Raw genomic sequence first — 22,379 nt, 5'->3', positions numbered from 1 at the left:
AACAACATCCTGATTCCGAACATGAAGTGCTCCTCAGCTTAAAGGAACTTAGTTAATGTTGTGTTGATTGATGACCGTTTGCACCATCGCACGATCGTGATTCGTTTGAGAATGAGGGAGGAGCTGAGTCTGACCGACTCAGTGACTGAGAACCATGATTCACCGCTAACGGAAACGCGAACGAACGACTCTTCTTGGCGAACTGACCGACGCAAACTGATTCATTCAAACTAATCATGAAATCCACCACTAATGCAGACTAGTACTTTGCAGAATAGCCTACGAGAAATGTGTTCTGCATGGTTTAGGCACACCTGTTTCTACACAGTGTTGATAATGAGGGTCCTGGTTACTAAACCGTCATGTCAACACTGAAGCCTGTTTTGTGTGTGTGTGTGTGTGTGTGTGTGTGTGTGTGTGTGTGTGTGTGTGTGTGTGTGTGTGTGTGTGTGTGTGTGTGTGTGTGTGTGTGTGTGTGTGTGTGTGTGTGTGTGTGTGTGTGTGTGTGTGTGTGTGTGTAGGTGCTGGGTTATGATACCTCTGCTCCTGGGGGTGGTCCTCTCTTCAGGGTTCCTATCACTGTTATCATCCCTACCAGGTAACACCTCCTCTCCTCCTCCTCATCATCACCTCCTCTAGTTGTCTCCTCATCACCTCCTTCTCTTGTCGCCTCCTTCTTTATCTTCGCCTTCAACTCATATTGTCTCCTCCTCGTCTCCTTGAGCCCTTCCTCAAGTCTCCTCCTACTGCTCCTCCTTTACCTCAGACTACTTCACCTCCTTCTCTAATCTTTTCCTTCAGCACCTCCTCTCGTCTCCCCCTTCACCTCCTCTCGTCTCCCCCTCCTCCTGTCTCCTCCTCCTGTCAACATAGTTTACATGAGTTACAAACAATCTCTCTCTTTGTCCGTCTGTGTCTGTCTGTCCCGTCTCTAACATCCTGTCTGTCTCTCTGTCTGACATCCTGTCTGTCTCATCTGACATCCTGTCTGTCTCTCTGTCTGACATCCTGTCTGTCTCATCTGACATCCTGTCTGTCTCTCTGTCTGACATCCTGTCTGTCTCCGTCTCTCTGTCTCTGACTTCCTGTCTGTCGCCGTCTCTCCGTCTCTGACTTCCTGTCTCTCTGTCTCTGACTTCCTGTCTGTCGCCGTCTCTCCGTCTCTGACTTCCTGTCTCTCTGTCTCTGAATTCCTGTCTGTCTCTGACTTCCTGTCTGTCTCCATGTCTCTGACCTCCTGTCTGTCTCTGTCTCTCTGTCTCTGACTTCCTGTCTGTCTCTGTCTCTCTGTCTCTGACTTCCTGTCTGTCTCCATGTCTCTGACTTCCTGTCCCTCCCCCCCAGGGTGAGTGAGGGGGTGAACCAGGAGGTGTGTTTCTCAGACGTCCATTTCAGACCGGGTCAGATCAGACGCCACTTCATCACCGTGCCGGCGGGGGCCTCCTGGGCAGGTCTGTCAGTGTGTCTGTCTGTCTGTCTGTCTGTCTGTCTGTCTGTCTGTGAAGTCTTTATTTAATATATGTGTTGAAGTAGGCTACATGTGTATTTAATGTGTTGTGTGTGTGTCGGTAGTCTCCGTGTGTGTGTGTGTGTGTAGGTAGTCTCCGTGTGTATCTAATGTGTTGTGTGTGTGTGCGTGTGTGTGTGTGTTGTGTTGTGTGTTCCAGAGTTGACCCTGAGCTCTCACTCCGGGGACGTGTCCTCTAAGTTCGTGCTGCACGCCGTCCACCTGGTGAAGCAGAAGGCTTACCGCGCCAACGAGTTCTACAAGTTCGCCTCGCTGCTGGAGAAGGGCTCGCTGACGGAGGCCTTCCCCGTCCTGGTACCTACACCACCCACTGCTATGGCCACCACCCACTGCTACACCCACCACCCACTGCTACACCCACCACCCACTGCTACACCCACCACCCACTGCTACACCACCCACTGCTACACCACCCACTGCTACACCCACCATCCACTGCTACACCACCCACTGCTACACCCATCATCCACTGCTACACCCACCATCCACTGCTACACCACCCACTGCTACGGCCACCACCCACTGCTACACCACCCACTGCTACACCACCCACTGCTACACCACCCACTGCTACACCACCCACTGCTACACCCACCACCCACTGCTACACCACCCACTGCTACACCACCCACTGCTACACCACCCACTGCTAGACCACCCACTGCTACACCCACCATCCACTGCTAGACCACCCACTGCTAGACCACCCACTGCTACACCACCCACTGCTACACCACCCACTGCTAGACCCACCACCCACTGCTACACCCACCACCCACTGCTACACCACCCACTGCTACACCACCCACTGCTAGACCCACCACCCACTGCTACACCCACCACCCACTGCTACACCACCCACTGCTAGACCCACCACCCACTGCTACACCATCCACTGCTACACCACCCACTGCTACACCCACCATCCACTGCTACACCACCCACTGCAGCAGCACCCAAAAAAAGTCCCATCCTGTTGATCTCTGTGGCCAGGTCTATATCGTGTGTGTAACTGTGTGTGTGTAACTGTGTGTGTGTCTGTGTGTGTAGCCAGGCCGGATCGTGGAGGTGTGTATCGCTCGCTGGTGGGCCAGTCTGGGAGACGTGACGGTGGACTACACCCTCGCCTTCCACGGTCTGCACACGCACCCCACCCCCCTACACATCGTAAGTACACACACTCACTCATCACTCACTCACTCACTCACTCACTCACTCACTCACTCACTCACTCACTCACACACACACACACACACACACACACACACACACACACACTCACTCACTCACTCACTCACTCACTCACTCACTCACTCACTCACTCACTCACTCACTCACTCACTCACTCACTCACTCACTCACTCACTCACTCACTCACTCACACCTTTACATCCCAAGACGAACAGCCGTGGATTGGTTGACAGTATGGTTGGTTATTTTTTTCCCAGAATGCATCAGAGGGCGTGACGAGCTTTGAGGTGTCCTCTCCTCTCAGATATGAAGACGTTGCTCCCAGCATCACACTCAAGTCCTGGGTACAACCACTGAGGTGATTATACACACACACACACACCCACTATACACACAGGTACACCCACATACGCTTGATACGTTGAAATGTGTGTGTGTGTGTGTGTGTGTGCGTAGGCCAGTAAACTATAAGATCAGAGCTCTGGGTCTGCGAGACGTTCTGCCCGACAACAGACAACTGTACGAGATGCAGCTCACCTACACCTTCCATCAGGTCAGTACTATTCTATATGTTATAGTTCTACAATAACATCCACCAGGTCAGTTCTATTCTATATGTTATAGTTCTACAATAACCTACACCTTCCACTGGGTCAGTTCTATGCTATATATTATTATAGGTCTACAATAGCTCTTTTGAGTAAAAAAATCTTCATGTTTGCTTATATCAAAAAATAATCAGATCTTCTGATATCTGAAACCCAGAACTTTGTCTTTCCTTGATTTATAACTTAACATATCCAGTTAACCGGATCTCCAGCCTCTTGAAACGGAGCCCAACTCGTTTATAGATTTACATATTATACATTCTAGTAAGACAATAACATATACCTTGACACGTGTGTGTGTGTGTGTGTGTGTGTGTGTGTGTGTGTGTGTGTGTGTGTGTGTGTGTGTGTGTGTGTGTGTGTGTGTGTGTGTGTGTGTGTGTGTGTGTGTGTGTGTGTGTGTGGGGGGGGGGCAGCCTAAGAGTGGCGAGGTGACCCCCAGCTGCCCTCTGCTCTGTGAGCTGCTCTATGAGTCCGAGTTCGACAGCCAGCTGTGGATGCTGTTCGACAGCAACAAGAGACTGCTGGGCTCCGGAGACGCCTACCCCCAACAGGTAATATTACCCTGGTACCCATACCCCCAACAGGTAATATTACCCTGGTACCCGTACCCCCAACAGGTAATATTACCCTGGTACCCATACCCCCAACAGGTAATATTACCCTGGTACCCATACCCCCAGCAGGTAATATAACCCTGGTACCCATACCCCCAACAGGTAATATAACCCTGGTACCCATACCCCAACAGGTATAACCTTGATACCCCCGTACCCTCAACAGGTATAACCTTGATACCCCTGTACCCCCAACAGGTATAACCTGGTAACTCATACCCTCAACAGCTAAAAACAACCTGGTACCCCCCTACCCTAAACTGGTATAAATAAACTGGTACCCCCTACCCTAAACGCTCTAGCCCCAGTACCCCGTACACTAGTAGAATGTATAGATCTGAGACTCTAACCCGTGTCCTCACCGCCCGCTGCAGTACTCCCTGAAGCTGGAGAAGGGCGACTACACGGTGCGGCTGCAGGTCCGCCACGAGCAGTCCAGTGAGCTGGAGCGCATCAAGGACCTCCCCTTCGTGGTGTCCCACCGCCTGCCCAGCACGCTCAGTCTGGACGTCTACGAGACGCACCGCGCCGCCCTCTCCGCCAAGAAGAAGACCACCTCCCTCACCATGTGCCCGGGCAGCACCCAGCCCTTCTACACCACCGCCCTGCCCGACGACAAGTAGGTCACCTCCCCTCACCCTTCACCACCGCCCTGCCCGACGACAAGTAGGTCACCTCCCCTCACCCTTCACCACCGCCCTGCCCGACGACAAGTAGGTCACCTCCCCTCACCTTCACCACCGCCCTGCTCGACGACAAGTAGGTCACCTCCCCTCACCCTTCACCACCGCCCTGCCCGACGACAAGTAGGTCACCTCCCCTCACCCTACACCACCGCCCTGCCCGACGACAAGTAGGTCACCTCCCCTCACCCTACACCACCGCCCTGCCCGACGACAAGTAGGTCACCTCCCCTCACCCTTCACCACCGCCCTGGCCGACGACAAGTAGGTCACCTCCCCTCACACAGCCCTACACCCCCGCCCTGCCCGGCGACAAGTAGGTCACCTCCCCTCACCCCTCACCACCGCCCTGCCCGACGACAAGTAGGTCACCTCCCCTCACCCTACACCACCGCCCTGCCCGACGACAAGTAGGTCACCTCCCCTCACCCATGCCCTGCCCGACGACAAGTAGGTCACCTCCCCTCACCCTACACCACCGCCCTGCCCGACGACAAGTAGGTCACCTCCCCTCACCCATGCCCTGCCCGACGACAAGTAGGTCACCTCCCCTCACCCTACACCACCGCCCTGCCCGACGACAAGTAGGTCACCTCCCCTCACCCTACACCACCGCCCTGCCCGACGACAAGTAGGTCACCTCCCCTCACCCTACACCACCGCCCTGCCCTGCTGAAAAGTAGTTCCTGCTCACTCTGGGCGGGGTTGATTTGAATCGTCTTGGTCAGCTCAGTGTTTCCTGTCCAAGGGTTGAAGTCACAAGAAAAGTACCAAGTTCACTGAGTCCATTTTCTCTCTCTCTCTCTCTCTCTCTCTCTCTCTCTCTCTCTCTCTCTCTCTCTCTCTCTCTCTCTCTCTCTCTCTCTCTCTCTCTCTCTCTCTCTCTCTCTCTCTCTCTCTCTCAGGGTTCCTAAGGGAACATGTTCTGGTTGCTACCTCACCGGTTCCCTGGTCGTTCCCAAGAGCGAGTTTGGCAAGAAGGCTGTGAGTGTTTCCTGTTTCCTGTCTCCTAATTGGCCTTCCACAGAACCCGTAGAACCATGTAACACACGTAGCAGCATGCTAGGTTAGTTAGCTGCCTGCTGGAAAAGTAAAAGACTGGTAAGAACTCTTTCAAATGAGTTTCCCTCTCTGTTCCGCTACCTACTGCTTTTGAATCTACCTTTGTGTCTTTAAAAAGAGAAACGTAAACTACAGTGAGAGCAGGTGCTGGTAGAGGTGTTGACTGTGTCTTGTTCTGACCACCAGGGGCAGGCTTCTGCAAAACGACAAGGCAAGTTTAAGAAGGTACTGGAAGAGATAGACTCCATTTAACTCTCTCCTTGGCTCCTACGCTCTCTCTACCGGTGTTCTCTCGCTCTCTGGCTCCTATGCTCTCTCTACCAGGGTTTGTTCGTTCTCTCTTTGGCTCCTCTGCTCTCTCTACCAGGTCTGTCTCTTATGGCTGTGAGTTGATCTCTCGCTCTCTGTCTCTCTCCACCCACATGGGGTGGTCCTGTCCCCCTCAGCTAGGGTCAGGGTCAGGGTCAGGGTCAGGGGTCAGGGTAACCATAGACCATATGGAGTGGCTAGGCTGATCTGAACTGGTGGTCAGCAATATCCCGCCCTCTCTTAGAACCGATAGGATGGATCCACCCTAACTTATTTGTTAGTTAGTAACTAACTAACTAACAGTTATTAACAGTTAGTAGTTAGTAACTAACTAACTAACAGGTTGGGTCCATCCCATCTCTCAGGACAGAGGACACTAGCTCCCAACCGTGCGACTTGCGATTGATGGTCTCCCACGCGAGGGTCCATGACAGGAGAAGCCCTGGTAGCCCTCTAACTAACTAACTAACTAACTAACTAACCCTCTGTCCAAACGCTTCTCAATGAGCTGTCGGGATTAGGAAGCTAATATCAAATGTCAGACTAAACTCATCATCACGGATATTATCGCGTGTTCCATCAGTCTGAAACAAACCAAATATATTAAATGTCTCTGAAACGAATCAATCAGATAGGCTAAGATATATAACAATACAATAATCGTGCAATAATCGCAGAGTAAAGTTCTCAACTGCTTGATTCATTATCATCCATTCTTTCATATTATATATTAATAATAAAGCCATATTTTTATACTATAACATTGAACAACCGACTGAAATATAGTAACCTAACTAATGAAGAATGAAGGCCTATTCTTTATTATTATATCCCAACATTGTACAGAGCGTATTAAGGCAGAGTAACTAAGTACAGTAAAGTAATTGGATGCCCTTGTCTTAAACATGGTATGTTGAGTGTGTTTGTACCATCGAAGCACTGGTAGTCACTCCATAGTTATAGTCTATAGTGGTGATCGACCGATATATCGGGCGATGTTTGCGTTTTTTACGTGTATCGGCATTGGCCGATTTTTTTTGCTGATTTTTTTTATGTTTTTTTTCCCGGCATGACTTACAGACAGTTCAATAAATGTTCCTTTTTAAATTGAGACTTGTAACATTTGTTCTCATCATTGTGTAAATTTTATGATAAATTGAGGGCACAAAAGCAGTATTGGCTTCAAATATCGGCTCAAGAAAATCGGTATCGGCGTATCGGTCATCGGCTGATGAAAAAAAAAATCGGTATCGGCCGTAGAAAATCCATTTTGGTCGATCAATTCCTAGTTTGTACCATCGAAGCGCTGGGAGTCACTCTATAGTTCACCCTCACGGCTCAGCCCACCAAACGCGTGGCCTGGAGTGTGGCCCTCGCCTTCGCTTTGTGTTGGACGCGTAGGGTTAGAGCACGGGTGGGGCAAGGGATTCTGGGAAGGCTCACGTGCGGGCGGGTCATCGCGGCGAGTCTGAATGTGGGGGGGGGGGAAACAAGTTGAACCTCAGGTAACTTTATGCAAATGAGCGTGTCTTGCGGAGCGTGTTCGGCCGGTGATTGGACAATCGACATTCAGTGAGTACCAGCGGACCAGACAGACTCGTGGTGGAATTCCATTTCTTGGTTTTGAGCACGTCCATCGACGAAGTGGTCAACTCCCACAAGCAGCCGCTAGAGAGAGTGTGGGGCGCTGCCACGCGCTGGGCGGGGCAGAGCCGTCACGCGGTTGGTCTTTAGTCTTTTCGCTCAGTTCTAGCCCTACTGTTGAGACGGAGAACCGAGCCAAAAGACTACAACCAAACGTACACAGCTCCCCTTTCCGTTTCCGGTCAACGAGCAATGAGTCTTCCAACAGAAATCAATGGGATTTACAAAATGCCAAATAAACACGACAGAAACTGTATTTCGCTACGATACTTGATTAGGAACATCTACGAACACCACTAACCCTCACCACTAACCCTCACCCTAACTCAGTGAGTTGCACATTTCTGAAATCAAACGTTTAGGGTTGTTCTAAGGACAGGTTTGTGAATGCACGTAGGCAGCCATTCTGAAGCAGGCAGGTGCGATTAGAAATGAGCCAAATACTCGAGACAGGACCAATAGTCAGCATTTCGGTGTCAACCACTCTATTTCAGCGTAGACAAACCAGAAAGGGGCTCAATGTTCAAAATACCGGAATTGACCTTTAAGTGTCGGGCAGAGGGGTGAGGATGTGGATGAGTAGCAAAGTAAAAGTCCTTCCCCGTCACGTACACACTGGGACTCCTACGATGTAAAGCAGGAAGTGTGTGTTGTGTGTTGACAGGATGTGGTTCCCGTGGTGTACCACCTGATCCCGCCCCCAAACAAGGTGAAGAACGGAGGGAAGGAGAAGGAAGGCGGGAAGGAGAAGGAAGGAGGAAAGGAGAAGGAGAAGGAGGAAGAGAAGGAGAAGAGTGTGACGGAGGAGTTCATGGAGGCCATGAGGGACCTGAAGATACAGTGGATGACCAAGTCTGAATCAAATTATTATCACTCATACCCTCATTTCTGTTATTGTTACTATTATTAGCACTTTTATTACAAATTTAGCACAATCACTACGATACTGTACTGTTAGGGGTATTCCTTCTATTAGTAGTGCTATTACAACTATTTATAATACTTTTATTTGTGCTATTAATAGTCTTATATTGGAACTATTATTTGTACTATTCATTTTATTATTGTAACTATTATTACTAGTATCGGGACCATTAAATGTCATTTAAAAACGATGTAATGTAACCATTTTGACTATAACTTGTACTCTTGTTCTATGAGTAGTTTTGTTCTTGTAATAGTTTAGTAGGGTTAGGGTCACCAGTGTGACCTCTCTCCCTGTGCTCTAGGGTTAGGGTCACCAGTGTGACCTCTCTCCCTGTGCTCTAGGGTTAGGGTCACCAGCGTGACCTCTCTCCCTGTGCTCTAGGGTTAGGGTCACCAGCGTGACCTCTCTCCCTGTGCTCTAGGGTTAGGGTCACCAGCGTGACCTCTCTCCCTGTGCTCTAGGGTTAGGGTCACCAGCGTGACCTCTCTCCCTGTGCTCTAGGGTTAGGGTCACCAGCGTGACCTCTCTCCCTGTGCTCTAGGGTTAGGGTTAGGGTCACCAGCGTGACCTCTGTCCCTGTGCTCTAGGGTTAGGGTCACCAGCGTGACCTCTCTCCCTGTGCTCTAGGGTTAGGGTCACCAGCGTGACCTCTCTCCCTGTGCTCTAGGCTGGAGGGCGGCTGTGTGTACGAGGAGCTGAGGGAGCTGTACTCCTCCTACCTCCCGCTGCACGTCCAGAGGCTCCACCAGCTGGACGCTGAGAAGGTCTGTCTGTCTGTCTGTCTGTCTGTCTGTCTGTCTGTCTGTCTCTCTCTCTCTGTGTCTGTCTGTATCTCTGTGTGTCTGTCTGTATCTCTGTGTCTGTCTGTCTTTATCTCTGTCTGTCCTGGCTCTTAAGGTGTGTGTGTGTGTGTGTGTGTGTGTGTGTGTGTGTGTGTGTGTGTGTGTGTGTGTGTGTGTGTGTGTGTGTGTGTGTGTGTGTGTGTGTGTGTGTGTGTGTGTGTGTGTGTGTGTGTGTGTGTGTAGGAGCGTGTGAAGCACCTCCCTGACGTGGTGACGGCAGCGGACCAGGTGCTGTCCCTCATCGACCAGACGGCGCTGGCCGTCCACCTCACCCTGAAGACCGACCCACGGCCCGACGCCGCCACCATCAAGAGGTACCAGCAGGAAGAACTGGAACCATCAACTGGAACCATAGAAACTAGAACCACCAACTAGAACCATCAACTAGAAGCATCAACTAGAACCAATAACTAGAACCAATAACTAGAACCAATAACTAGAACCAATAACTAGAACCATCAACTGGAACCATAGAAACTAGAACCATCAACTAGAACCATCAACTAGAACCATAGAAACTAGAACCATCAACTAGAACCATCAACTAGAACCATAGAAACTAGAACCATCAACTAGAACCATAGAAACTAGAACCATCAACTAGAACCATCAACTAGAACCATAGAAACTAGAACCATCAACTAGAACCAATAACTAGAACCATCAACTAGAACCAATAACTACAACCATCAACTACAACCAACTAGAACCATCAACTACAACCATCCACTAGAACCATCAACTACAACCATCAACTAGAACCATCCACTAGAACCATAGAAACTAGAACCATCAACTAGAACCATCAACTGGAACCATCGACTAGAACCATCAACTACAACCAACTAGAACCAATAACTAGAACCATCCACTAGAACCATCAACTACAACCATCAACTAGAACCATCCACTAGAACCATAGAAACTAGAACCATCAACTAGAACCATCAACTAGAACCAATAACTACAACCATCAACTACAACCAACTAGAACCAATAACTACAACCATCAACTACAACCAACTAGAACCAATAACTACAACCAATAACTAGAACCATCAACTAGAACCAATAACTACAACCATCAACTACAACCATCAACTAGAACCGTCAACTAGAACCAATAACTTGAACCATGTGTGTGTGTGTGTGTGTGTGTGTGTGTGTGTGTTCCAGTGACATGGAGAAGCAGAAGACGTCCCTGCTGGACGCTCTGTGTAGGAAGGGCTGCGCTCTGGCCGACCAGATCCTGCTGCCCCCGCAGGAGGGGGAGGGGGCCGGGGCCCCGGGGGAGGGGGGGGAGCGGGCGGCTGAGGGCCCCCAGGGGCCCCAGGGGCCCCTGGGGCCCGAGGAGCAGGCGGGCAGCAGCAGCCCTGAGGACGGCCAGAGCGGCCTGGAGAAGAGCCTCATGGAGACCTTCTGGGAGGTCCAGAAGTGGGCGGAGCTCACCGACACCAAGGTAACGGCGCTGTAGGATGGTTACCGTGGTAACGACGCTGCAGTGCAGCTACCGGGTTAACGAAACTGTAGTTTAGTTACCGTGGTAACGGCGCTGTAGTTGGTAACCGTGGTAACGACGCTGTAGTTGGTTACCGTGGTAACGACGCTGTAGTTGGTTACCGTGGTAACGACGCTGTAGTTGGTTACCAAGGTAACAGCGCTGTAGTAAACAGTTGGTTGGGGCGGCCTACAGCTTGCAGCAGGATGTCTGGTTGTGGTCATCAGGCTGGGTCCTTGTTCCTCTACGTCTTTACGTCATAACATTGATGTTATATTACTGATGTTATACTACTGATGTTATAATACTGATGTTGTAATATTGATGTTATAACATTGATGTTATATTACTGATGTTATACTACTGATGTTATAATACTGATGTTGTAATATTGATGTTATAATACTGATGTTATAATACTGATGTTATAACATTGATGTTATAACATTGATGTTATAACATTGATGTTATAACATTGATGTTATAATACTGATGTTGTAATACTGATGTTGTAATACTGATGTTATAATACTGATGTTGTAATACTGATGTTATAACATTGATGTTATAACATTGATGTTATAACATTGATGTTATAACATTGATGTTATAATACTGATGTTGTAATATTGATGTTATAACATTGATGTTATAACATTGATGTTATAACATTGATGTTATAACATTGATGTTATAACATTGATGTTATAATACTGATGTTGTAATACTGATGTTATATTACTGATGTTATAATACTGTAATACGTCTCCTCCCAGGTGTTGACCTTCTCCTATAAACACGCGCTGGTGAACCGAATGTACGGCCGCGCCCTGAAGTACGCATCCAAGATGGCGGAGGACAAACCCAGCAAGGACAACCTGAAGAACTGCATCCAGGTCAGACCCACTAACACTAACTAGACCAGGACAACCTGAAGAACTGCATCCAGGTCAGACTCACTAACACTAACTAGACCAGGACAACCTGAAGAACTGCATCCAGGTCAGACCCACTAACACTAACTAGACCAGGACAACCTGAAGAACTGCATCCAGGTCAGACTCACTAACACTAACTAGACCAGGACAACCTGAAGAACTGCATCCAGGTCAGACTCACTAACACTAACTAGACCAGGGGGCTCTCACACGATAAGGAGACTTACTAGACCAGGAGACCGCTAACTAGACCAGGAGACAGACCTCTAACTAGACCAGGAGACCTCTAACTAGCAGAGGTGTATAAAGTACTTGAAAAAAATAACTAAGTAAAAGTATAAGTACCATAACTGAAAATGACTTTGGTAAAAGTTAAAGTCTCCTAAAGGAAAATTACTTGAGTAAAAGTCTTAAAGTAGCTCACATTAAATGTACTTAAGTATCGAAAGTATCTTGTGAAAAAATATACTCAAGTATCAAAAGTACAAGTATTTTATAGTACGCAAGAAAAGAAGCAAAACAACCCAAATTTATTCTCCCCTTGTTTTTTATTTAACTTTTTCAGGTGAATGAAATGTGGTATAGAACTTTTTTTTCTTTTCTTCCAAAAGTATCCCATTACAATCACATTAAAATCTAATCTAGCCAGAGTGGTTAGGATACTAATCCACATGTTTACTATCAGTCACATTTTCACCACTGCAGATAAAACATTCGTATTACCTTGTTTAGTATCCTACTGACTGAGGTATCACACAGCTCATACAAATATAAGAACTACCGGTATGTGTTGTGGTCTTGATCTCTTCCCTAAACTCTTCCTTACGCACTGGGGTAAATGAGACAAAAAGAAAACGAAACCAGGGGGAAATGAAACAAAATCAGCTGAGTTTATGCCGTTGTTTGCCAGTCACGAGCTATTTCAGCTGAGCTCAGCAAAAAAAAAAACAAGAAAACAGTTTTGGTAAATAGCCTTGACCCAGATTAGCATGATCTTGTCATGTCGTGCGTTCTTCTTACTATACATCCACGACCACGATACAAAAGGCTTAAATCGCCAGCCACGTATGTCAACTAAACTGAAACTAAACCGAAACTCGCTGTGCGTCTTCTGTGTCTTCTGTGTCGACATGCTCTGCGGCTGCCATGCCTGTAATGCTGCTCATCTCTGCCGCCCCGCGCATTTACCTTAAACTTGGCGAGAGTACCGTACGTGGTTCCTCTTCTTCGTCCTGTCGGACCCGCGCATTCCAGATAATTCTTTGATTATTTTAATTTGGAACGAGTAACGAGGTGGCAAATGTCAAAGTAACGAAGTAAAAGTATATTTTTTAACTTTTAAATGTAGTGAAGTAAAAGTAAAAGTCCTGATTAAAAAAAAAAAAAAAAAAAAAAAAAAAAAAAAAAACTTTGTAAAGTACAAATCCTCAAAAAAAAATACTTAAGTAGTGTAACGAAGTACCTCTAACTAGACCAGGAGACTGCTAACTAGACCAGGAGACAGACCTCTAACTAGACCAGGAGACAGACCTCTAACTAGACCAGGAGACAGACCTCTAACTAGACCAGGAGACAGACCGCTAACTAGACCAGGGGACAGACCTCTAACTAGACCAGGAGACCTCTAACTAGACCAGGAGACAGACCTCTAACTAGACCAGGAGACAGACCGCTAACTAGACCAGGAGATAGACCGCTAACTAGACCAGGAGATAGACCTCTAACTAGACCAGGAGACAGACCTCTAACTAGACCAGGGGACAGACCTCTAACTAGACCAGGAGACCTCTAACTAGACCAGGAGACAGACCTCTAACTAGACCAGGAGACCTCTAACTAGACCAGGAGACAGACCTCTAACTAGACCAGGAGACAGACCTCTAACTAGACCAGGAGACAGACCTCTAACTAGACCAGGAGACAGACCTCTAACTAGACCAGGAGACCTCTAACTAGACCAGGAGACAGACCTCTAACTAGACCAGGAGACCTCTAACTAGACCAGGAGACAGACCTCTAACTAGACCAGGAGACAGACCTCTAACTAGACCAGGAGACAGACCTCTAACTAGACCAGGAGATAGACCTCTAACTAGACCAGGAGATAGACCGCTAACTAGACCAGGAGATAGACCTCTAACTAGACCAGGAGATAGACCTCTAACTAGACCAGGAGACAGACCTCTAACTAGACCAGGAGACCACTAACTAGACCAGGAGACAGACCACTAACTAGACCAGGAGACCACTAACTAGACCAGGAGACCACTAACTAGACCAGGAGACAGACCACTAACTAGACCAGGAGACAGACCTCTAACTAGACCAGGAGATAGACCTCTAACTAGACCAGGAGACAGACCGCTAACTAGACCAGGAGACAGACCTCTAACTAGACCAGGAGACAGACCTCTAACTAGACCAGGAGATAGACCACTAACTAGACCAGGAGACAGACCTCTAACTAGACCAGGAGACCTCTAACTAGACCAGGAGACAGACCACTAACTAGACCAGGAGACAGACCACTAACTAGACCAGGAGACAGACCGCTAACTAGACCAGGAGACAGACCACTAACTAGACCAGGAGACAGACCGCTAACTAGACCAGGAGACAGACCGCTAACTAGACCAGGAGACAGACCGCTAACTAGACCAGGAGACAGACCGCTAACTAGACCAGGAGATAGACCTCTAACTAGACCAGGAGACAGACCGCTAACTAGACCAGGAGACCACTAACTAGACCAGGAGACAGACCGCTAACTAGACCAGGAGACAGACCGCTAACTAGACCAGGAGACAGACCTCTAACTAGACCAGGAGACAGACCTCTAACTAGACCAGGAGACAGACCGCTAACTAGACCAGGAGACAGACCTCTAACTAGACCAGGAGACAGACCTCTAACTAGACCAGGAGACAGACCACTAACTAGACCAGGAGACAGACCACTAACTAGACCAGGAGACCTCTAACTAGACCAGGAGACAGACCACTAACTAGACCAGGAGACAGACCTCTAACTAGACCAGGAGACAGACCTCTAACTAGACCAGGAGACAGACCTCTAACTAGACCAGGAGACAGACCACTAACTAGACCAGGAGACCTCTAACTAGACCAGGAGACAGACCTCTAACTAGACCAGGAGACAGACCTCTAACTAGACCAGGAGACCTCTAACTAGACCAGGAGACCTCTAACTAGACCAGGAGACAGACCACTAACTAGACCAGGAGACCTCTAACTAGACCAGGAGACAGACCTCTAACTAGACCAGGAGACCTCTAACTAGACCAGGAGACAGACCTCTAACTAGACCAGGAGACAGACCACTAACTAGACCAGGAGACAGACCTCTAACTAGACCAGGAGACAGACCTCTAACTAGACCAGGAGACAGACCTCTAACTAGACCAGGAGACAGACCTCTAACTAGACCAGGAGACAGACCTCTAACTAGACCAGGAGACCTCTAACTAGACCAGGAGACAGACCGCTAACTAGACCAGGAGACAGACCTCTAACTAGACCAGGAGACAGACCTCTAACTAGACCAGGAGACAGACCTCTAACTAGACCAGGAGACCTCTAACTAGACCAGGAGACAGACCTCTAACTAGACCAGGAGACAGACCTCTAACTAGACCAGGAGACAGACCTCTAACTAGACCAGGAGACCTCTAACTAGACCAGGAGACAGACCTCTAACTAGACCAGGAGACAGACCACTAACTAGACCAGGAGACAGACCTATCTGAACCAGAATCTCATTCAGTGTCCACGTTCTAAAAATGTGAATCTCACCTGATGAAACACTTGCCTGACAGTACTTCCTGTTTCCTGTCCCCAGCTGATGCACCACCTGGGCTGGACCTACTGCGCCACCTTCACCCAGAACTGGCTGCCGGTCCTCTACCCTGCAGAATACACCCCCTTCTAACACACACACACACACACACACACACACACACACACACACACACACACACACACACACACACACACACACACACACACACACACACACATCGAACTCACACACACTTACACACACAAACTCACACACATTGAACTCACACACACACACATTGAACTCACACACATCAAACTCACTCACACATCAAACTCACACACACTTACACACACACACACACACACACCCTGTTCTAACACATAAACACATCCTTCTAACACACACACATCATTCTAAAATACCCTTTTAAACACATACACACCCTTCTAAACACGCACACACACACCCTTCTAATCACACACACACACACCCTTCTAATCACACACACACACACCCACACTCTGGTCCGTATAAAGGATGAGACTGTGGTGTTTTCTCATGATAATGAAGAGGAGGATGATGATGAAACCAGACCCAGGGAGGTGATCCTTCAGCCAGCTGCTGCCCTGGAACCATCTAGACTTTCACATCGACCTAACGCTAGTCTGATCCCAGCCTGGGGCTAGCCTGAAGCTAGCCCAACGCAAGCCTGAACCTATTCTTTCACAAGCCTAATGCTACCCGGATGCTAGCCCCTAACCCTGACCCTAATGCTAGCCTTACTCTCACGCTAACGCTAGCCTAATGCTAGGTTAACGCTAGCTTAACACAAGCCTTACGCTAGGCTAATGCTAGGCTAACGAGACAGTTTGGTGGAGGGTTGCTCACTTGGTCCTGTTGGTACGGTGGTGGAGGTTTTATTCAGCCACAGGCGAGACTTTAGGTCATCTCTGAGTGGAAGATGTATTCAGAGCCTCTCTCTGTAGAACCTCCTACGGTCCTCACCTCTATATCTACTGTACATACACATATCTAGAGGCAATATAAGAATATCAAACGTATCTAGTACTCTCCATGACTTAGTTTGCATATATGCATGTCTTCTAAATATGGAAGGAAAAAAAAACAACCGGTTTTGGGGGGAAAACCTTTAGGTTTGTTTTGAGTTAAACGGCATTTTTTTTTTTTTCACCCTGGGAACGCGAGACTCCACCCGCCGGTCAGTCGCTGCTTGCATCCTTCTACCCTTGTTACTTTTATGGTGTACCAGCGCAGCGTACGTTCAGCGCCAGCGTCTGACCCCCCCCCCCCCCCCCCCCGCCAGAGAGCTGAGCAGCTGTCGCTGACGTGACCGTGCTTCAACTCCGATCTGAAACCCTCCCTTAGCGACAGCTGTCCGCCACACCTCTCTTCACCTCACCTCTGGGTGCGGGTTTTGTTGCCTCTCAGACACGTTCCTATGGGCTGAGCCTCTCCTTGATTGACAGGATATTATTTACCGGTGATAACCGGATGAACCCTTAAAGCGCGTTCGCACCAAAAGCGACGGGGGCGGCCTGGCGCCTGGAACGCGTCTATACGTCGACTTTGGATGGAGTCACGCCGCCCCGTCGCTTTTGGTGTGACCACGGCTTCGACGCCCCACACCTCCCCCCCCCCCCCCCCCCCATCCCTCCCCTCCCCGTGTATTTATCAATCCCGTTCCGTCGCGTCGGTTTCGTGTGTTGCCAACGGTTGGTGTTTCGGGGGTCGAGTGTTTGAAGGCCTTTAACTATCAGGACCCGTCCGTCCGCCGCGCCGACTCGATAGATTCACACACCGAGGAAACGCCAATGTGTGTCACGTCCTGTCCTGAGTTTTTGTTGTTGTTGTTGTTGTATTGTTTTAAAGACGTCACGTTATTCTCAGATTATTTCACCTCGCCTGTATGGATGTATATCAACAGAGGGAAGACGACAATAAAATGATTTTGAAGATTTTAAATACGCCTCCACCTTTTTACTGGAGATGAAGAGATGTCCGGGAACATAACGTACACCTTTGAAACTTTGTCTTAACGTAAAAACTTTATTTTTCATAAATCATCATAAATAGAAAAGGTGTGAGATTGTACATTGTTGAACATATAATATATATTTATGTTAATCTTATCTGACACCCTTCTTATCATCTTCTTCAGTCAGTAGTCCTATATATGTATTAAAAAGTTTATAATTTTATGACACACACAACAATGTATAAAGTTGAAAGCAGCACAGTAACCAAAGTACTTCACAAAATATATAACAGCAAATTTTCCAGTAAGAGTTCAGGAGGATGGATCAGAGCCCATTCAAAGCAGTGCTGCACAACTTAATTATCTTTAGTAATAAACTAAATGCAGCTTATTAAAGGTGACATATTACACCACCAGGTGTGAGTGTGATTAGCCGTTACAAGCCGTTTTGAAAATCTGCCTAATTACAGAAAGTATCGCTACGCTAACTAGCCGAAACTACTTTCATGAGCCTAGTTTCCATAACAACGTTCAACTGACCAATAGTCGGCTATCGTTACTATAGGAACTATTTTCTGATGGAGATGAACTCGGGCAGAAAGCTTGAATTTGAGGGCAAATTAACCCACAATATGATTTTTTTTTTTTTACAATATTGTTGATAATGAAGATGGTTTGTGTTATTGAATCGCAATCTTACACTCGATGGCGTTCTTCAATGTCATTATTGGTACATTATTGGTAGTTGAAGCACAGGACTTTGGAACTCGGCGCAAGCGCCTCGTTCCTACGGCTGTGCTTCGCGTACCAATGACGACATTCAAGAACGCCATCGAGCGCTCAAATGTGTCACCTTTAAGTGCCTTGACTGTACAGCAGAGAGCAGTAGTGGATGTCTCTGTTCTCGCTATATCTCTACTCCTTTAGGTCTTCATGTCTCCTGCCTCCTCCCTACTCGTGGCCTTGTATATCTTCATGTCTCCCTCCTCCACCAGCAGCTCCGTGTGGAAGCTCTGCTGGAAGTTGTGCGTGAAGGTGTGGTCGGTGGTGAAGCGGACCTTGTTGGCCCACAGCAGCGTGGTGCCCGGCTGACAGAAGTGCCGCATGGTGAGCAGAAGCTCCTCCAGGCAGTCGTGGTGGTAGAACGACGTCGGCCGCCAGCACGTAGTCGTAGCGGTGGAGCGACCGCGGGAAGGAGCTCTCCAGCTCGCCGCCCCAGGAGAGCGCGGTGAACTCCGGCGTGTGGCGACAGCGCCCCCTGGTGTTACGCATCACGTTGGCCGTTAGATTCCCCATGAGATCCGGCAGGTCTGTAGCCGTTACCGCAGCTCCTGAACACAGACATGAGGTCAGTGCCTCTCCTAGAGACATGAGGTCACTAAAGAAATGAGACATCACAGACATGATGAGGTCACTACTTGGACTATGGACATGATGACAGTAGAAACATGAGATCATTGGACATTAGTTCGGTAGACATAAGTTCAGTTATATAGTGCATACACAATGACGGTACTAAAAAAGTATCACAAAGTCGCCATGGGTCGTAAAACAAGTCTGGTAGGTGGTGTGTTGGTCTGGGACAGGTAGGTAATGGGGCTGGTTCTACATAGGTGGTGGGTCTGGGTAGGTGGTCAGTCTTGGTAGGTGGTGGTGATGGTGCTGGGTCTGGATAGGTGGTCAGTCTTGGTAGGTGGTGGTGGGTCTGTTAGGTGGTGCTGGGTCTGGATAGGTGGTCAGTCTTGGTAGGTGGTGGTGGTGGGTCTGATCTGCGGACCCACCCAGCAGACAGGACACGATGGCCACAAGGCCGGTTCCAGCCCCCAGCTCCAGAACTCTCTTCCCCAGCAGCTGTGTCTCCTGCCGGTTGGAGTCCAGGTAGGAGCAGAGAGCCAGCGCCTGCAGGACGGACCAACCAGAGGATGAGGGGGGGGGGGGGGGGGGGGGGTCTGGGCCTTCCGGAAACCTCCTGGCCTTTTATGGCCGGTCTCGTCTCTGACCAGGGTCATGTTGGGTCATGTGACCAGGGTAACTAACCGCAGGCCACATCACTGATCCGTAGGAGTCGATGGATTCGTAGATGACGATGTCGTTGCCAGCGTAGTGGTACACGTCTCTACCGTTCCTGCACAGGCAGAGGGGGACCCAGGCTGGCTTCACTGCCTGCTTCACTTCCTGCTCCCCTGAGACGAGAAGAACGTCACCTTGTACCTCTCGTCAACATCAGCTACTAGTTTCAAGTCACATTGTTATTGTGGTGGAGACACTTGGCCTCCTGAATCATCATGTGTAAGGTGTTTAAAGCAGGTTCCTCACCTGTAGGGTCATCAGAATCACAGACCCTGCCGGTTCTTTCCGCTCCTCCTCGTCATCCGTCTCTTCTCTGATGAATCACTGCTCTCTCCTCATCTCTCCTCCACGTCCTCTTCCCTCCGTCGTCTCTTTCCTGCTCATCTGATTGTGTTCTCTCAATCAGCGCATCTTTAATGACATGTTCTAGAGCTAGTCAAAGTTAGTCCTAGATCTGTGGTGTATAGAAAACAAGAAGTTAGATCTAAATATTTAGTATTAGAACATAGAGGTTAGTTCCACATATGCAGATAGAAACTAGAATTGCGTTTCAAGATATGTGGAAGATAGAAACTAAAAGCTAGTTCTAGATATGTGGTAGACTAGCATACTAGAAATGTGTTCTAGATATGTGGTGTTGGAAACTAGAGATAAGTTATAGTTGTTGGCTGTGTTAGATATAAGCTAGAAGTTAGTTCTTGATATGTGGAAGATATAAACTAGGAGTTAGTTCTAGATATTTGGTAGATATAAACTAGAAGGTAGATCTAGATATGTGGTAGATAGATCCCAGCAGTTATTTCTAGATATGTGCTAGATAGAAACTAGCATTTGGTTCTAGATATGTGGCAGATAGAAGTTAGTTCTAGATATGTTGTTGGAGATAGAAACTAGCTGTTAGGTCTACATATGGGGTAGAATTAATCTATAAGGTAGTACTAAATATGTGGTAGATAGAAACTAGAAGGTAGTTCTAGATATTTGGTGGCAGATATAAAATATATGTTCTAGATGTGGCACTAGGTAGAACTAGATAGCTTCTTTGCAGTCATTTATTGAACCCTGGGAACAGTGAGCATGTCTGTGATGACCTTAGACCTCTGGTCGGCCCAGAATACCGCAGCAGGTCAGAGTTGAACTCTTCAGTGCTTTATTACTATCCGGCCTATTCCTGCAGTGATGTAAGCACTGGAGAGATGCGGTCTGCATTCTTATCCTTAGGTAAAACCTCACAGCTTGTAGAGATGTTGTTACATTATAGAACTATGAGACTGTGTTTCTGACATTATCTCTACATCTGCAGAAGACTCCTAACATGTTAGGAAGCACATTGAGGTCATCAATCAGGTCGTCAATCAATCACTGCTGGAAACATTTCAGACGTTTTGTTACCTTGTCGCTTGTTTCTTCCATGTTCATTATCCTCGTCCTCGTTTCAACAGCAGGTAGGCCTTCCCCTTCTCAAAGTATGACGCAGATAAGGTTCCCATTTCTGCTGAATGGTGGACAGAATGGTGGACAGACAGAATCGAGAGTTGTTAAGAGAGTAAAAATGAGCAGAACAGAACAGGATTGGGAAACTGGACAAAACACATATCCTCCTTCTCGGAACCCTTCCTCTCTACGTTTTTCGTAGAGAGGCTTCTAAGGCCCGGTCCCATTTCTCTCCCCTTAACAAGAACTCTTGCTTTGAGTGCCCTTAGCTGCAAGTCAGCTACTGGGCTGGCTAGTGTTCAAGGCTACTCCCCCTTGCTCCCTTAAGTATTGGGACACCCTACCCCTTTGCGGGAACGCACAAAATCTAGGGTTAGGGCTCAAATCTAGGGGAAGGGGGAGAATTGGACAGGGCCTAAGTACAGGTGTACCCCGGTTGCAATGAGATCTAATCTCTCAGACCAATTTTAGAAGTAGTCTGGGGAGCATAAGGTCACACTCGTTTCAGCAGTATGTATCCTGTGGCACATTGAAGGACCACCTACTCAGCGATGTATGTTTATTTCCATATAGAGCAGGGAAGTGACATCCAATCACAAGTGGTCAATCGAGAAACATTCTATGTGTGAACTATTTTGTGATTGGATATTCAAGACCCATGTTAATGCCAGGTGTCGCTAGGGCCTGTGATTGACAGGATGGTTGCTGATGGATTCCCAAAACAAATCACTAAGTAAACACTCTGTGATTGGTCAGAAATGACCCGGGAGGGAGCGGTCTCAGACAGAGGCAGGCGCAGTCAACTAGAAACAAATATTCTCACATTTCACTAATAACTCTTAAATAACTCTTAAATCGTACCTACATTTCCTTTTTACCAGTTCTTTATTTCTTCTAACTCTGACTGTGTATTTGACTGTCGGTCTATTTCCATTCGTTACCAGATCATCATCATCATAATCTCTAATATTTCTGCTGGCATTACGACAGCTGAAACCACTCTCCTCTCCTGTTTCCCAGTTAGCTGATATTGCTTCCCAGTTAACCCTGACTGGTAACAGGTAAGACCTCTTGAAGGTCTCACACAGCCTTGCATGTTTCACTCATGTTGCTCCTCCCAAAGCCACAGATTATGGATGTGTTTATCTTACCTCCGCAATGGTCTGATGATAACGGCACCTCTGTTGACCTCCACACACTAGGGAGGTGGTGCTCCTCTGTAGACACTAG

The 22,379-nt window shown here is 48.0% G+C and overlaps 1 protein-coding gene and 1 pseudogene across 3 annotated transcripts in view; one reads left to right on the top strand and one right to left on the bottom strand.

The window, feature by feature from the left end:
* The window catches only part of tpp2 (tripeptidyl peptidase 2), a 28,204-nt gene extending 10,578 nt beyond the window's left edge, over positions 1 to 17,626 (top strand). Inside the window, exons 14-29 of one of the 2 annotated variants that reach the window (XM_084476440.1) lie at positions 522 to 598; positions 1,345 to 1,451; positions 1,668 to 1,822; positions 2,579 to 2,695; positions 2,977 to 3,077; positions 3,176 to 3,272; positions 3,744 to 3,881; positions 4,319 to 4,563; positions 5,533 to 5,611; positions 5,876 to 5,914; positions 8,307 to 8,494; positions 9,238 to 9,334; positions 9,596 to 9,726; positions 10,589 to 10,871; positions 11,687 to 11,806; positions 15,707 to 17,626. In XM_084476440.1, the coding sequence (XP_084332566.1) occupies positions 522 to 598; positions 1,345 to 1,451; positions 1,668 to 1,822; positions 2,579 to 2,695; positions 2,977 to 3,077; positions 3,176 to 3,272; positions 3,744 to 3,881; positions 4,319 to 4,563; positions 5,533 to 5,611; positions 5,876 to 5,914; positions 8,307 to 8,494; positions 9,238 to 9,334; positions 9,596 to 9,726; positions 10,589 to 10,871; positions 11,687 to 11,806; positions 15,707 to 15,796 (2,064 nt within the window). In that variant the 3' untranslated portion in view covers positions 15,797 to 17,626. The remainder of the gene's footprint in view (positions 1 to 521; positions 599 to 1,344; positions 1,452 to 1,667; positions 1,823 to 2,578; positions 2,696 to 2,976; positions 3,078 to 3,175; positions 3,273 to 3,743; positions 3,882 to 4,318; positions 4,564 to 5,532; positions 5,612 to 5,875; positions 5,915 to 8,306; positions 8,495 to 9,237; positions 9,335 to 9,595; positions 9,727 to 10,588; positions 10,872 to 11,686; positions 11,807 to 15,706) is intronic. The other variant, XM_084476441.1, reaches the window with a different exon arrangement.
* A 942-nt stretch (positions 17,627 to 18,568) lies between these two features.
* On the bottom strand, positions 18,569 to 22,373 carry LOC311356074 (protein-lysine methyltransferase METTL21C-like; annotated as a pseudogene). The gene is made up of 6 exons (XR_014684173.1): positions 22,301 to 22,373; positions 21,108 to 21,207; positions 19,962 to 20,126; positions 19,683 to 19,828; positions 19,427 to 19,544; positions 18,569 to 18,976 (listed from the first exon to the last, which is right to left on the bottom strand). The product of XR_014684173.1 is annotated as a protein-lysine methyltransferase METTL21C-like (transcript).
* Between the last annotated feature and the right edge of the window lie 6 nt (positions 22,374 to 22,379).

This window comes from Micromesistius poutassou (assembly GCF_964030765.1).
Source record: "Micromesistius poutassou genome assembly, chromosome: 12".
NCBI classification, from domain to species: Eukaryota; Metazoa; Chordata; class Actinopteri; order Gadiformes; family Gadidae; genus Micromesistius; species Micromesistius poutassou.
The sequence above is the reverse complement of the archived record's forward strand: the minus strand, read 5'-3'. Positions and strand labels throughout refer to the sequence as shown.